Source organism: Zalophus californianus, chromosome 10 (assembly GCF_009762305.2).
Source record: "Zalophus californianus isolate mZalCal1 chromosome 10, mZalCal1.pri.v2, whole genome shotgun sequence".
Lineage (NCBI taxonomy): Eukaryota > Metazoa > Chordata > Mammalia > Carnivora > Otariidae > Zalophus > Zalophus californianus.
Genome location: NC_045604.1, coordinates 24122785 through 24135477, shown reverse-complemented (window position 1 = coordinate 24135477; position 12693 = coordinate 24122785). Strand labels below are relative to the sequence as shown.

Here is a 12693-nt window from a genome sequence, read left to right as displayed (position 1 = left end):
CCCATGTCAGGCTTCTTGCTTAACAGGGAGCCTGCTTCTCCCTCTCCCTCTCCCTCTGCCTGCTATGCCACTGGCTTGTGCTCTGTCAGGTAAATAAATAAAATCTTTAAAAAAAATAAAAATAAAAAGAAGATATTGCAAAGATGAAAGACGAACAGGAAACTGAATTTTTATCTTTTTTTTTTTTTTTGGAGAGATAGGGAAGAGATGGGAGGGGCAGAGGGGGAGAGAGAATCCCAAGCAGGCTCTGTGCCCAATGCAGAGCCCCATGCAGAGCTCCATCTCACCACCCTGAGATCATGACCTGAGCCAAAATCAAGTCAGATGCTCCACCAACTGAGCCACCCAGGTGCCCCAGGAAACTAAAGGAACATTTAGGAAAAAGAAAACCTTGGGAATTGAAAATATGATAGCAGAGGTAAAAAAAAGTTCATATCATAAAGTTGAGGAAATCACCAAGAAACTGGAGCAAAAATTCAAACATGGAAACAGTAAAGTTAAGATTAGAGGACTAGTCCAGGAGGTTTAAGATCTGAATGATAACACTTCCATACAGAAGGAATGCAGTAAGATATCAGTGTCATAATTTAAGAATATTCCCAGAATAGTAGTGTGTTAATTTCCAAATGGGAACGGTCACCAAATGCCCAGGGTAATGAATTAAAATAGACTCACATCAAGACATAGCATCATAATATTTCAGAATATTGAAGGAGAAGGTGCAGGAGGAGAGCAAGGGGTAGGTCACATGCAAAATATATTTGGGATTTTTCAACAGCAACACTCTAAGCCAAAAGACAATGGAACAATTCCCTCAAGATCTTGAGGGAATATTTCCAAACGAGAATTCTAAATTCAGCCAAACCTATCAAACTTGTGTAAGAGTAGGATAAATCATATTTCAACATTGTCTCCAAAAACATTCTACCATGCCTGCTTCCTAAAGAAACCACTCCCACCAATGAATACACTGAGAAAGGAGTCATGGTATGGAGGAAACCAGACATTTTATGGAATCCAGGCAACAAATATGAAGCCAAGGAAATCCCCAAGATGGCAGTGAAAAGACCATCAGACCTAAGGGAACCTGGAATGGGTTAGAGGATTTCAGAGAGATTTCTTCAGGAAGATGAAATCTATAGAATATCTTACATATCTCAATGTCTTAAAGAAAGATTAAACAATTGCCAGAGATCTCAGGGTGAATTACGTACATTTATAATTAAGCAGTTATAAAAATAACAAAGTCGTTAACTTTAGGAATATATTATCACCACCACCAACAAAAAAGTGTGTGCAGGAAATTAATAGCAACAATGTTTCCTGTATAGCTCATCTGTAAATTGCACTTAGTCATAATATGCCCTCAATTTTGATCTAACCAGAATTACACTTGAACAATTTTGAAATGATGAGATGGCAAAGTTACTGGAATAGGTGGAAAAGATTAATTTCTTCTCTTCCAGAGTGTGAAGTGAATAGATGAAAGCAGAAACTGAAAAAATAAAATAAAATCAAGCATGTTATAGAGAAACTGAGATAAAGACCTACATATCCAGCTAAAAGAGATAAAAGTAGTTGTGTCCTAGGGAAATAAAAATGATTATGGTGGAAGCTTCTATTTTGCAAAACAAATTGTAACGTTTTCTGACAACACAATGTATTTATAACTAATAAAAACAACTAATAGATTTATAGTCATATGGTAGTTGCATTAGACATTGATCATTTTTTCAGATTATACTTTTAAGTATTAAATTCTGTCCTATTCTATGGATAATTTTTTATTAAGTGCCAACATTTCATATCAGAACGTGGTAGGAATAAACACAGGTAAAAACTAGGCCTTGCTTCCTTATTTCATGGAGTTTAAAAAAATACAGTTTAAAAGCCGATGCAGGATTTCATGCCACATCATGTTCTATGTATAGAAAAAAAACTATTTAGCTTTGTCTGTGGGGGTAGGGGAAACAGTCAATACTTTGAGCAGATGTCTTTGAGAAGACAAATGATGATAAAGAATATTTATAATTAAAATTATAAAATGTACAAAAGACCTGGAATACAATCTCAGTTTTTTAGGGGGTTGAATATTGGTGGAAGGAGAATTCATACAAGCACAAAGAATAAAGTGGAGGTGTAAACAGTGACTCAAAAATCAGCCCATGGATACAGCTATATTGTAGGGTGCCACTGGATCCTGCCCCTTTTTACATGGTTGTGCATCACCTTGCCAGAGCTTCTACCACCATCTACATATGTCTGTTTAAGGGACTCTTTATAAACATCAGAATCTCCTGGTTCAAAAACATAGGAGGCGTAAGGACTAATGAATGCAGCTCTTGATGACAAAGAGGAGCTATACTTCTGTCCATAATCCTTTATCCATAATTCTGAAATCCAAAAAGCTCAGTAAATTTACTTTACCTCACTTTATTTGGGAAATTTTAATATTACTCCATGTCAAGTGAATATTCTTACTTTTCATTGCAGATATATTATTATTTTTATTGTGAAATTTATTATTAAATTTATTATTTTTTATTATGAAATGCTATCCAAATGCTAGGGACATTTCCTACCATACAGTATATGGTACAGTACTACCTTTCCAAAATCTGATAAATTCTAAATTAATAAACATATTTGTTCCTATGGTTATTTGGTAAGAAAATGTGGAACTGTATTTACCTCCAGTTTTCCAGTGTACATTTGCTTGAAGTGTACTATAACCACTGAAAATTTTACTAGAAATTAGAGATCATTTAAAAACATATTGAAGTACCAACATCTTTTCAATGTACACAATAAGTTTGTGAAATATGTAACTCTGATTTTTGGTCATTTTCATAATAGCAAATCTTATAACTTTAAAGCATGTGATATAATGGAATAATCATTGATTTTCCCATCTACCAATCATTGACTCTTTACTTTTAGACTGGAACATAGTATTTTTAAATGTATTACTGAAATTAGTTTATCTTTTGCAAAATCACATTAATAAAATTATTTTAATAAGGATTGAGATAGGATAGTTTTGAAATTCTAGCTGCCCATTCTCTGCCATTATTCACTCAAGCAATGTTTTAAGAGTTAGTTATATGGTGACTGGGAAGGTCAAATTTTAGACTTCACAGCCAAGGTGAAAGCTCAGAATATTTCTATAAACTAATTAAATTTATACATCAGGGGAAAGCAATCTTATGACAATATCTAAATTTAAAATATTAAATTTTAAAAAACGATTTTATATGCCATCTAAATTTTAATACAGTACAGATATTAATGCCAATAATGGTTATTGAATGCCAATAATTATGTCAAGTATTCTCTCATGCACTTTATAAGCTCCTGTCAATTTGTTTTATTTTCTCTACCAGTACCACTTTTTTCTTTCTATCAAAACCTTAGAGAGAGAATTTTACTAAGCTAACAGACAAAAAATAATCTAACAGGAACTTTCTGCTAGACTTCTAAAATAATAACTTATTCCTTATCTAATTTTATTCAGAAGCCCTGTAATAAATAATGAAACACATACGTGTATTATAAGTGTTAAGTGGGGACTTGTCATATTTTGTCCTTGTTGCTGACTGTTTCATGTATGTATTATTTAGTCATTGTTTAAACTGTATTTTGTGTGTTTCTTTTTTTCCTCCCTTTGTGTCAGTCTCGAGAAACAGCATCACAAGTAAGTATTTTTGTCTCCCTTTCCTCAAATAGTTTAATATATGAATTCAGAGCCGTTAAAGGGAAAGAGAATTGAATTCAGTATTTCAGATGTTAAAATAAAACAAATCAACTAAGCTGAAGTGTTGTAAATGTTCTATTTTCAAGTTAGCGTGTCTGTATTTCCCTAATAATATTGTAAATTCATTTTACCTGTTTGTCTTCAAATTATGTTTGTATATTAATCCAATCATATGTTTTACTCTGTGGTGTCATTACCTGCTTGTTGCTTACTGGCTGTGTATTGTCTGTCTGTCCTTGAATGAGGTACCCACCTTTAGTGCAAGCAACTGAGACTAAAAAAGGGTTGGCGGTCATGGGATGTGAAACTTATCTTTTCCTATGCTTCCTATGTAGGCTGGTCCTCCTAGAAAGGGGTATAGGAATAATAGGACCTGGGATGGCTTTCTCTAGCACAATTTTTATCGTTGAATTTATTCTTTAATAATTTTAATTTATTGTCATTAAGAAGCCATCAGTTTAGTGTTTGATAACATTGACCTGGGCTAATAATTGATTTGTTACAATAAAAATAAAATTCTTAACAGTATATTATGTATGTATACATGCACTTATATTCCTAAAACCATGATATTATCTTCATGGGATTTGTATTTTTAATTTTATTTTCCATTTTCTTCATATAAACTATGATAAATAATTCATTATGTTCTTAGCACTTAATGCAGACTCCCAAGCGTAAATATAATTAATGAAACCATTACAAATATAAATATTTTCCACTTTAAAAATTGCATTTTGAATGTCAAAGCAATTGTAGAATTTAGCCCATTAAGTGTAAAGCTTGTGTGCTAAAGTTGCCATCTAAAAGTACACATTGATTTAAGAAAAATAAAATTAAAAAAAGAAAAAGAAAAGAAAAATAAAGCTGCAAGTCTATTTTTGAGCTTGTTGGATTTTGGAGAAAAGTTCTATATTCATAATATCCACATTTTTGATGTAATGACTGTTACCTACATCGTAGATTGGAATCCATATAATGAATGCAAATTTTGTTCATTAAATTCTTTTAAACATCTCAAATTATTTATTTTTGATTTTATGAGCTATACTTCTATTATATTTTTCAATATTCTTATTTTGTTTTATTATATGTTGAATCCTTCCAAATTTACTAAATATTCACCAGGGAAGCTTCCCTTGGGCCTGCATGAATAACATTTTAGAGAATTGCTTTCCTCCTATCATGATCCACATTGAAAATGTAATGTTTGTTTGGCATGAAGCTGCTTAGGGGTTTCAGCTACCATGGCTGCCTGCAAGTTGAGCAAATTAAAATTTTAGATCAAAACAGAACATATTCCTGGCACATACTGGGTTTGAGGAACTCATTTTAGAGTTTTATTGTTGCTTTTTTAGAAAATGTTTTATAATAAGATCAACATATATTTCTAAATTTTTAATTTATACCAATATTTGACCTGACCAGCTGTACAAATAAAATCTCAAGGGTATTGAATTGGCGTGCATTAATTCATAAAATATTTTAGTAACATGTCAACAGCAGGGGTGTTTCACCTTGTCTTTCCTAAAGGGATTCTCAGGTATAAGTCCAGACCTGGTCCTCAATGGTAGAAACACTTGCTGGGGTTCACTCTATGTCCCAGAAAGAACAGAATTTTCATCTGGTTAAAGACTTTATAGCTTTATGTTTGGAAGTGGAGTGAAACTTTTAGATGTAGGTTTTGACTATGATGCAGTTCTATGTATTGATTCAAATGTTCTGCACTTTTTATTCAGATGTTACACATCCCTATCACCTCTTTTCTCTAACTTACCATTTCAGATGCAGGAAGGCAAAGGTTTGGCTCATTTCTGAATCATGACAGCCAATTGCAAGTTGACTCTTGGAACTTTTCCCCACTAATTGCTTTCTTTCTTATAGTTATTATTCTAGAGTCTCTACATGCTTCAGTCAGTTCCCTGTGTAAGCAAAGTGCCTTCCCTCTAATTAACTGGGAAGTTTGAGTCTTCCAATCTAAGTATTTTTCTTACAATCCTTTTTATGAAGGAAAAAAGAAACTCTAATTGTACTTTGGATATGAAGACATTTATCTTTGTAATTCCATTTGTTTCTACAACAATTCCCATCATTTCCAGCTCTAGTTTTTGTTTTTAGGTTTTTTTTTTCCCTCTCCATCAACTCTCTCCCTTTACCTTCAAATATACCCAAGTTTCCCCAGTTCTCAAAAAAAATTTTCCCTTTTATCATCTTTTTTAAAGATTTTTTATTTTTAAGTAATTGCTACACCCACTGTGGAGGCTTGAATTCACAACCCCAAGATCAAGAGTTACATGCTTTACTGACTAAGCCAGCCAGGCTCCCCATCATTCAATTTTTTCTTATCTTATTCTTGTTAAGCTCTGAGAAAAGTTCGTATATGCTGTCTATTCTATTCCTTATCGGTGTCTTCCACAGTTTTTTCCCCACTACTCTATTTATCCTGTTCTTGAATCAGTAGAAATCTTTAAGCCAAAATCCTTGGTATTTTATATTAGTTTTTATTTGTTTAAACATCATATAATCTTTAGCAGGGTTCGTTACCTCCTACATCTTAAAATTCTCTTATCCTCAGTTTTCATATTATGAATTACTTTCTTTACCTGTTTTTATTGGTTTATTTCTTAAACTTTTCCCCTTCTTTCTACTGTTCAGTTTCTGCCTATAACAGCTCATTTCAGATGCTGCCAATGTGATCTTCATCTGAAGGCTTCTCCCTAACCCATTGTCCCTGGGATTGGCTCTGGAGCTCAAGACTCCAAGTAGCTGCAGCAATCTGCCTTTGTCTCCCTTCTAGGACTGGACTTCATCTTTAGTTTCCAGAAAATACTCCGTTAACCACCTGAAGGTAGGCTAAGCTTCACTGCCATTAGTCTCACCCAGAGCCTTAATCTTGATCCCTGCCCAATGCTAAGCACTTTATTATTTTATTTAATCCTCACCAGAAACTAATATGGCATACAATATTATTATTTTTAAGTAAGCAGAGATGTAGACAAGTTAACTTGACCAATATCAAAAACTTTGGAAGTAGCCAACCTGGTTTTTAGAATTTATCACTATCTGACACCAGAGCTTCTTTTAATCACTGGGTCTCACCCTAGCAGCCTCTATTGATTTCTGAACCACATCTCTCTTCCACCATCTGTTTTGAGGTCCTCAAAAGCCTTGGTTGAGAATCAACATGATAAATGACACTTGAACAGTAACCAGGCATTTACTAAAGTCATGTTTTATAGTCTTTTGGTCCTTTTCTACACTTGATCTCAGAATACTTGTTATATCTTGTGGTTTCAGTTATTACTTCTATGTTTATCGATAGCAAGTTTGTGTTTTCTGTCCTAATTTCTAAAAATGAAGAACAAACTCATTTTCTGCCAGATCCTCTTCACTTTATTATCTACCAGAACTACAAATATTTAGTGAGCACCACTAGGCACCAGATGCACCCACCTAGATGCTTGGAGTGCATCAGTAAACATACAAGAATGATTTCTCAGAAAGCTAACATGAAAATTTCATGCCTATTCTTAAATGTAATTACTTCTTGATGGATTTACTATATCTAAATTCTCTTCCCTTCAAAATCTTACATAGAACAGACAGATTAATGACCATATTCCTTACTTTACTCACATGATGCATGATGCATATAGTGGATATTTGATGCCTATTTTATCAAGTCAAATTTCTTCTTGCTGGATTTTAAACTGCTCTATATTCTGGCCATTCTTTATCGATACTCCTTCTGTCCCTGTTCCCCGTACAAATCATTTATTCAGTTATTCTGTCTGACCAAATAGCAATGGACTCGGTACCAGATGATCTGGGTTTAAATGTTGGCTCTTCTTTTTACTAGCTGTGTGTGAAATGGTCCATTCTCAACACATAGAAAAGTGAAGACTAAATAGGAAGCATATGATTATCACTTCACAAATTATAAAAAAAGGGCAGATATGTGTTAATTGTTCATAGCTAATCGCAAACAATTCTGGGCCAAAGTACATAGAGTAACATAGATCTTATTTCACCAATTTTCTCTGCTACATCGCTTTGAGTGGATGGCATTCCCTTAGAAAACATTTGTTTCAATACACTTACATTTATAAATAATATAATAGTAAGTGTTCTTGTAATTTGGATAAGTAAATACCTTGTAATATTAGTCAAACATAGATATATTCACTAACCTCGAATGCACTCTAATTTACACACATGCACACACACACCATAAGTCTGGGCTCATCTGTCATTTTCTTTCACTTTCTTACAGAAATTTTACTCTTGGATCTTTTTCTTACCTTATTTTACAATTCTTTTAAAAGATTTTCTGGCTCTGATTCTTATCTTGTGCATTTCTATCCCCAGGAAAACATTTCTTACTTGCATTGTTTACTTACTCTAACTTAGTAAGAATCTCAATGGCATGCTTATTAGCAAGAAGCTGTTTAAATGCATCCAGTCTGTTTGATTTAATTTAACTACATAGTCATGGCTTTCTGTCCACTTAAGTTAAACTGCATGGAGATCATTCTTTCACTTTGGATGGCCATAGGAAGTAAATTAAGCCTTTAGTCACAGCCCGTTGTTGAATGGCTGCTAGAGTCTATAAAATAATCAGAGCCAAATGGAAAATTATAAAGTTGATCTGGGTCACCTAGGTTTTCATAAAGGAGTGGTGATATGTAAGCAACAGTATACTTGGATCAATAATACTGTTTTGTATAGATTCTTTACATAAGAATGTGAATATTTATATCTTCCAAGTCTTATATCATTGTGTCTGTTCTTTAATTAAGACATTACATATATCATAGAAATTTTCTTTCCACAGGCTCATTTATCCATAACTGCAGATGCTTTAGGGCAGTGGTTCTTAAATGATACAAAAGAGGAGTGTGTGTGTGTGTGTGTGTGTGTGTGTGTGTGTGTGTGTGTGTGTGTGTTTAAAATGTTTGAGGCATGGCAGAATTGGTGCTATATGCCTATTAGAATCACAGTAATAGTTTTTCATAAATTCATATGCTTAGGTCCTTTTTTTTCTGGAATGTAAAATACTGGAGGTGATAGAATGATATCCTCCCTGACTTACCCTATAGTATGTAGGATGTACCTCACACACATATACCCATAGTTGAAACCATTGCCTTAGGCTGTGTATTCCTGTAATTCTGGAAAATGATGAGAAAATTGAACTTTGAAGAGGACAAACCTGGCAATGAAAGGATGATTCTAATAATGTAGACCATTGGAATACATTTATGAGCATGTTAAACCTGTGTGCTTATTCAATGCTCTTCTATTTGTTGATAATTTGTTTGTTGTAGGTCAGTTTTAGAGTTTAAAGCTATTCAGGTGTATAAGCTATTCTCTATACACACATATATGTTTGTATAATATATGAAAACCTAAACATAGAAACCCCAAAAGGATGTTTTATGTAGAAAGCAAATATGTTCTTTTTGTTTTGTTTTGTTTTTACTAACATATAATGTATTATTATTTGTTTCAAGGGTACAGGTCTGTGATTCATCAATCTTACACAATTCACAGCGCTCACCATAGCACATACCCTCCCCAGTGTCCATCACCCAGTCACCCCATCCCTCCCACCCCCCACCACTCCAGCAGCTCTCAGTTTTTTTCCTGAGATTAAGAGTCTCTTATGGTTTGTCTCCCTCTCTGGTTTCGTCTTGTTTCATTTTTCCCTCCCTTCCCCTATGATCCTCTGCCTTGTTTCTCAAATTCTACATGTCAGTGAGATCATATGATAATTTTCTTTCTCTGACTGACTTATTTTGCTTAACATAATTCCCTCTAGTTCCATCCATGTCATTGCAAATGGCAAGATTTCATTTTTTGATGGCTGCATAATATTCCATTGTATATTTTTACCACATCTCCTTTATCCATTCATCTGTTGATGGACATCCAGGCCCCTTCCATAGTTTGGCTATTGTGGACATTGCTGCTATAAACATCGGGGTGCACGTGCCCCTTTGGATCATTACATTTGTATCTTTGGGGTAAATACCCAGTAGTGCAATTGCTGGTTCGTAAGGTAGCTCTATTTTCAACTTTTTGAGGAACCTCCATACTGTTTTCCAGAGTGGTTGCACCAGCTTGCATTCCCACCAACAGTGTAGGAGGGTTCCCCTTTCTCCGCATCCCCGCCAACATCTGTCATTTCCCGACTTGTTAATTTTAGCCATTCTTACTGGTGTGAGGTGGTATCTCATTGAGGTTTTGATTTGGATTTCCCTGATGCCGAGTGATGTCGAGCAGTTTTTCATGTATCTGTTGGCCATTTGGATGTCTTCTTTGGAGAAATGTCTGTTCATGTCTTCTGCCCATTTCTTGACTGGATTATTTGTTCTTTGGGTGTTGAGTTTGATAAGTTCTTTATAGATTTTGGATACGAGTCCTTTATCTGATATGTCATTGAAAGCAAATATATTCTTATGTGGTTATTTCTAGACATAAAATGAATGAATTGGTTAAGGAAAATCACTTTTTAGTTTCCTTATAAACCAAAAATTAATGATGGAGAAATCAGTCTAAATTTGGGCCAGACTTTGATTCTGATCTATTGGACACACATCAATGTATGGAACACAACAGTTAAAATTAAATAACTATTAGAAGAGTAAAAAAGTATCTTGAGACCTACAAAAAGGTAGTTGCAAAATGTACAATAATAACAATTCTGATGCTGGTAATATTATCACTCCACCTTAAAAAAAAAGACTTAAGCATTATTTTGAGGAGAGGAAAAAATGCTATACCAGAGAAGATAAAAAACATTTCACTACTACACAGTGAAAGCAGGTGGACATTGTCTGACTTCATAAGAAAAACAATGAAAAAAGTGATGTTAGTGGCATCGGTTAGTAGCATTGTCATAGAAACATGACATAATTAAGGCAATTTCATTAAATACTTGAAATATATTTCTGAATACTAGAACTCAAAAGAATTATATATACTTTAGAGAAATATTAACCCTTAAATATTGTAAATTACTATTTAGAAAATTCATCTCTCAGGATTACCAGTAACCTCTATAACATACATACGATTAGAAGATGTATAACCTTTATTAAAAAATCTCCCATCATAGGGGCGCCTGGGTGGCTCAGTCGGTTAAGCATCTGACTCTTAATTTCGGCTGAAATGATCTCAGGGTCATGAGATCAATTCCTGTGTCAGGCTCTACACTCAGGGGGAGTCTGTTGGAGATTCTCTCCCTCCCTCTCCCGCTGCCCCTCCCCCACCTCGCTCTCTCTCTCTCTCTCTCTCTCTCTCTCTGTCTCTCAAGTAAATAAATAAGTCTTAAAAATAAAATCTCCCATCATAGTTAATGCTATGATCCTAAATAAGCTAAGACCTTTTATTACTCTTCCTTGGTGTCTCTATAACAATAGATATTATTTATGATATGTATGTTAGAGGGCAAAAAGCTGTAGTAAGAACAATTTCATAATATTCATTGCCCATCCTATTCCATGAAAAATACTTCTTTCTTGGCCTCCACGATAATCAATTTTTCTATATGTTCTCATAGTCTTAATTTCCTATTTTTCTTCTACTTTCCCAACTGAGGATATTGAGGTATAAAAGTTAAAATTAGGGAGTTATCTCTAAAACATATCTATCTTTTCATTATTGTATCCCATGTACCTTGAACAGTGTTTCACACAAGTGCTCAGTATGTTTACTGAACTCAGTCATAGGTATTCTCAACATAGAGCAATCTTTTCAAAAAATCTTGTTCAAACTTACATGATTTTATTTGTACCTCCTCTGTCACTAGTTTTGATGCTTAATTATTATTTTACTCTTCAATTTCATGTAAATGCTTAAGGACATCTGCCTTGTAATTCCTGTTCTCATAATGTGTAGCATATGACCAAGGTGGTCATATGCTATACCTTGCATACCTTGCATATATATTCTTGCATTGAAAGCCCATGGGCAATTTGGTCATTGTGAGTAATTCAGAGCTTCCAGGATTACTAGAGGAGGAACTACAGTAAATGCTTCTGGGGGTAGAGGGCAGAGGAGGGAAAGGGGAAACTAATGTAATTGCCTGTTGTATTGCTATTTGGAGAGAATCTAGAATCTTTTGTTGTAACTCATTCTGTGTGGGTAAATTTGAAAGTAGCAGCATAAATGGGCTTTAAAAAATTGTAAATGAGGAATATGTTGCTTCCAGAACCCAAAAAACTAAAAGATGTAGATTTGTTTTAATATTATTTGGACTACTAGATCAATAACTTTTTCTTGACAGTATCAGAGTTGGAACATCCCTTGACTGACCAAATAATGCCCAGAAATTTTTTTTCTTTTAAAGATTTTATTTATTTGACAGAGAGAGAGAGATAGCGAGAGCAGGAACACAAGCAGGGGGACTGGGAGAGGGAGAGCAGGCCTCCCGCCAAGCAGGGAGCCCGATGTGGGACTCGATCCCAGGACCCCGGGATCATGACCTGATCCGAAGGCAGATGCTTAACGACTGAGCCAGCCAGGCGCCCAATGCCCAGAAATTTTACTAAGTTGAAGGAACCTTGCATTTTGTGCAAGACAATGGCCCATCCCTTTTTGTGTTCTCCTTTGTGAATTTTTATATGTCCTAAATGAGTGTGTCAAATAAATCCCCTTGCAAGAGATATCATCAATATAATGTCATACCTATGTTCCCAGGGAAAGTTGGATGCAGTAAAGATCTTGCCTGCAAAGATGAGTGCATTTGCAGGGCTTTTAAGGTATCCTATGTGTAGCCAGGTAAAGAAGTATTTGTGTTCCTTCGAAGGTGAAATTGGTTGAGAGGCTGTCAAAATGGGCATGAAACAAAAGATGTTCGTCAAGTCTATGACTGCAAAGGATTTATCAATTGCTGATTGAATTGAGTTAATAATTACAGTAATGTTGGGTATTGC

At 34.5% G+C, this 12693-nt stretch overlaps 1 protein-coding gene across 3 annotated transcripts in view; it reads left to right on the top strand.

Moving 5' to 3' along the window:
- KCNT2 (potassium sodium-activated channel subfamily T member 2) overlaps window positions 1–12693 on the top strand; it is a 362885-nt gene that overhangs the window by 314695 nt on the left and 35497 nt on the right. Inside the window, exon 26 of one of the 3 annotated variants that reach the window (XM_027613974.2) lies at window positions 3674–3694. The exons of the other annotated variants lie outside the window; for them this stretch is intronic. Coding sequence (XP_027469775.1) covers window positions 3674–3694 — 21 coding nt within the window. The remainder of the gene's footprint in view (window positions 1–3673; window positions 3695–12693) is intronic. 3 annotated transcript variants of the gene reach the window in all.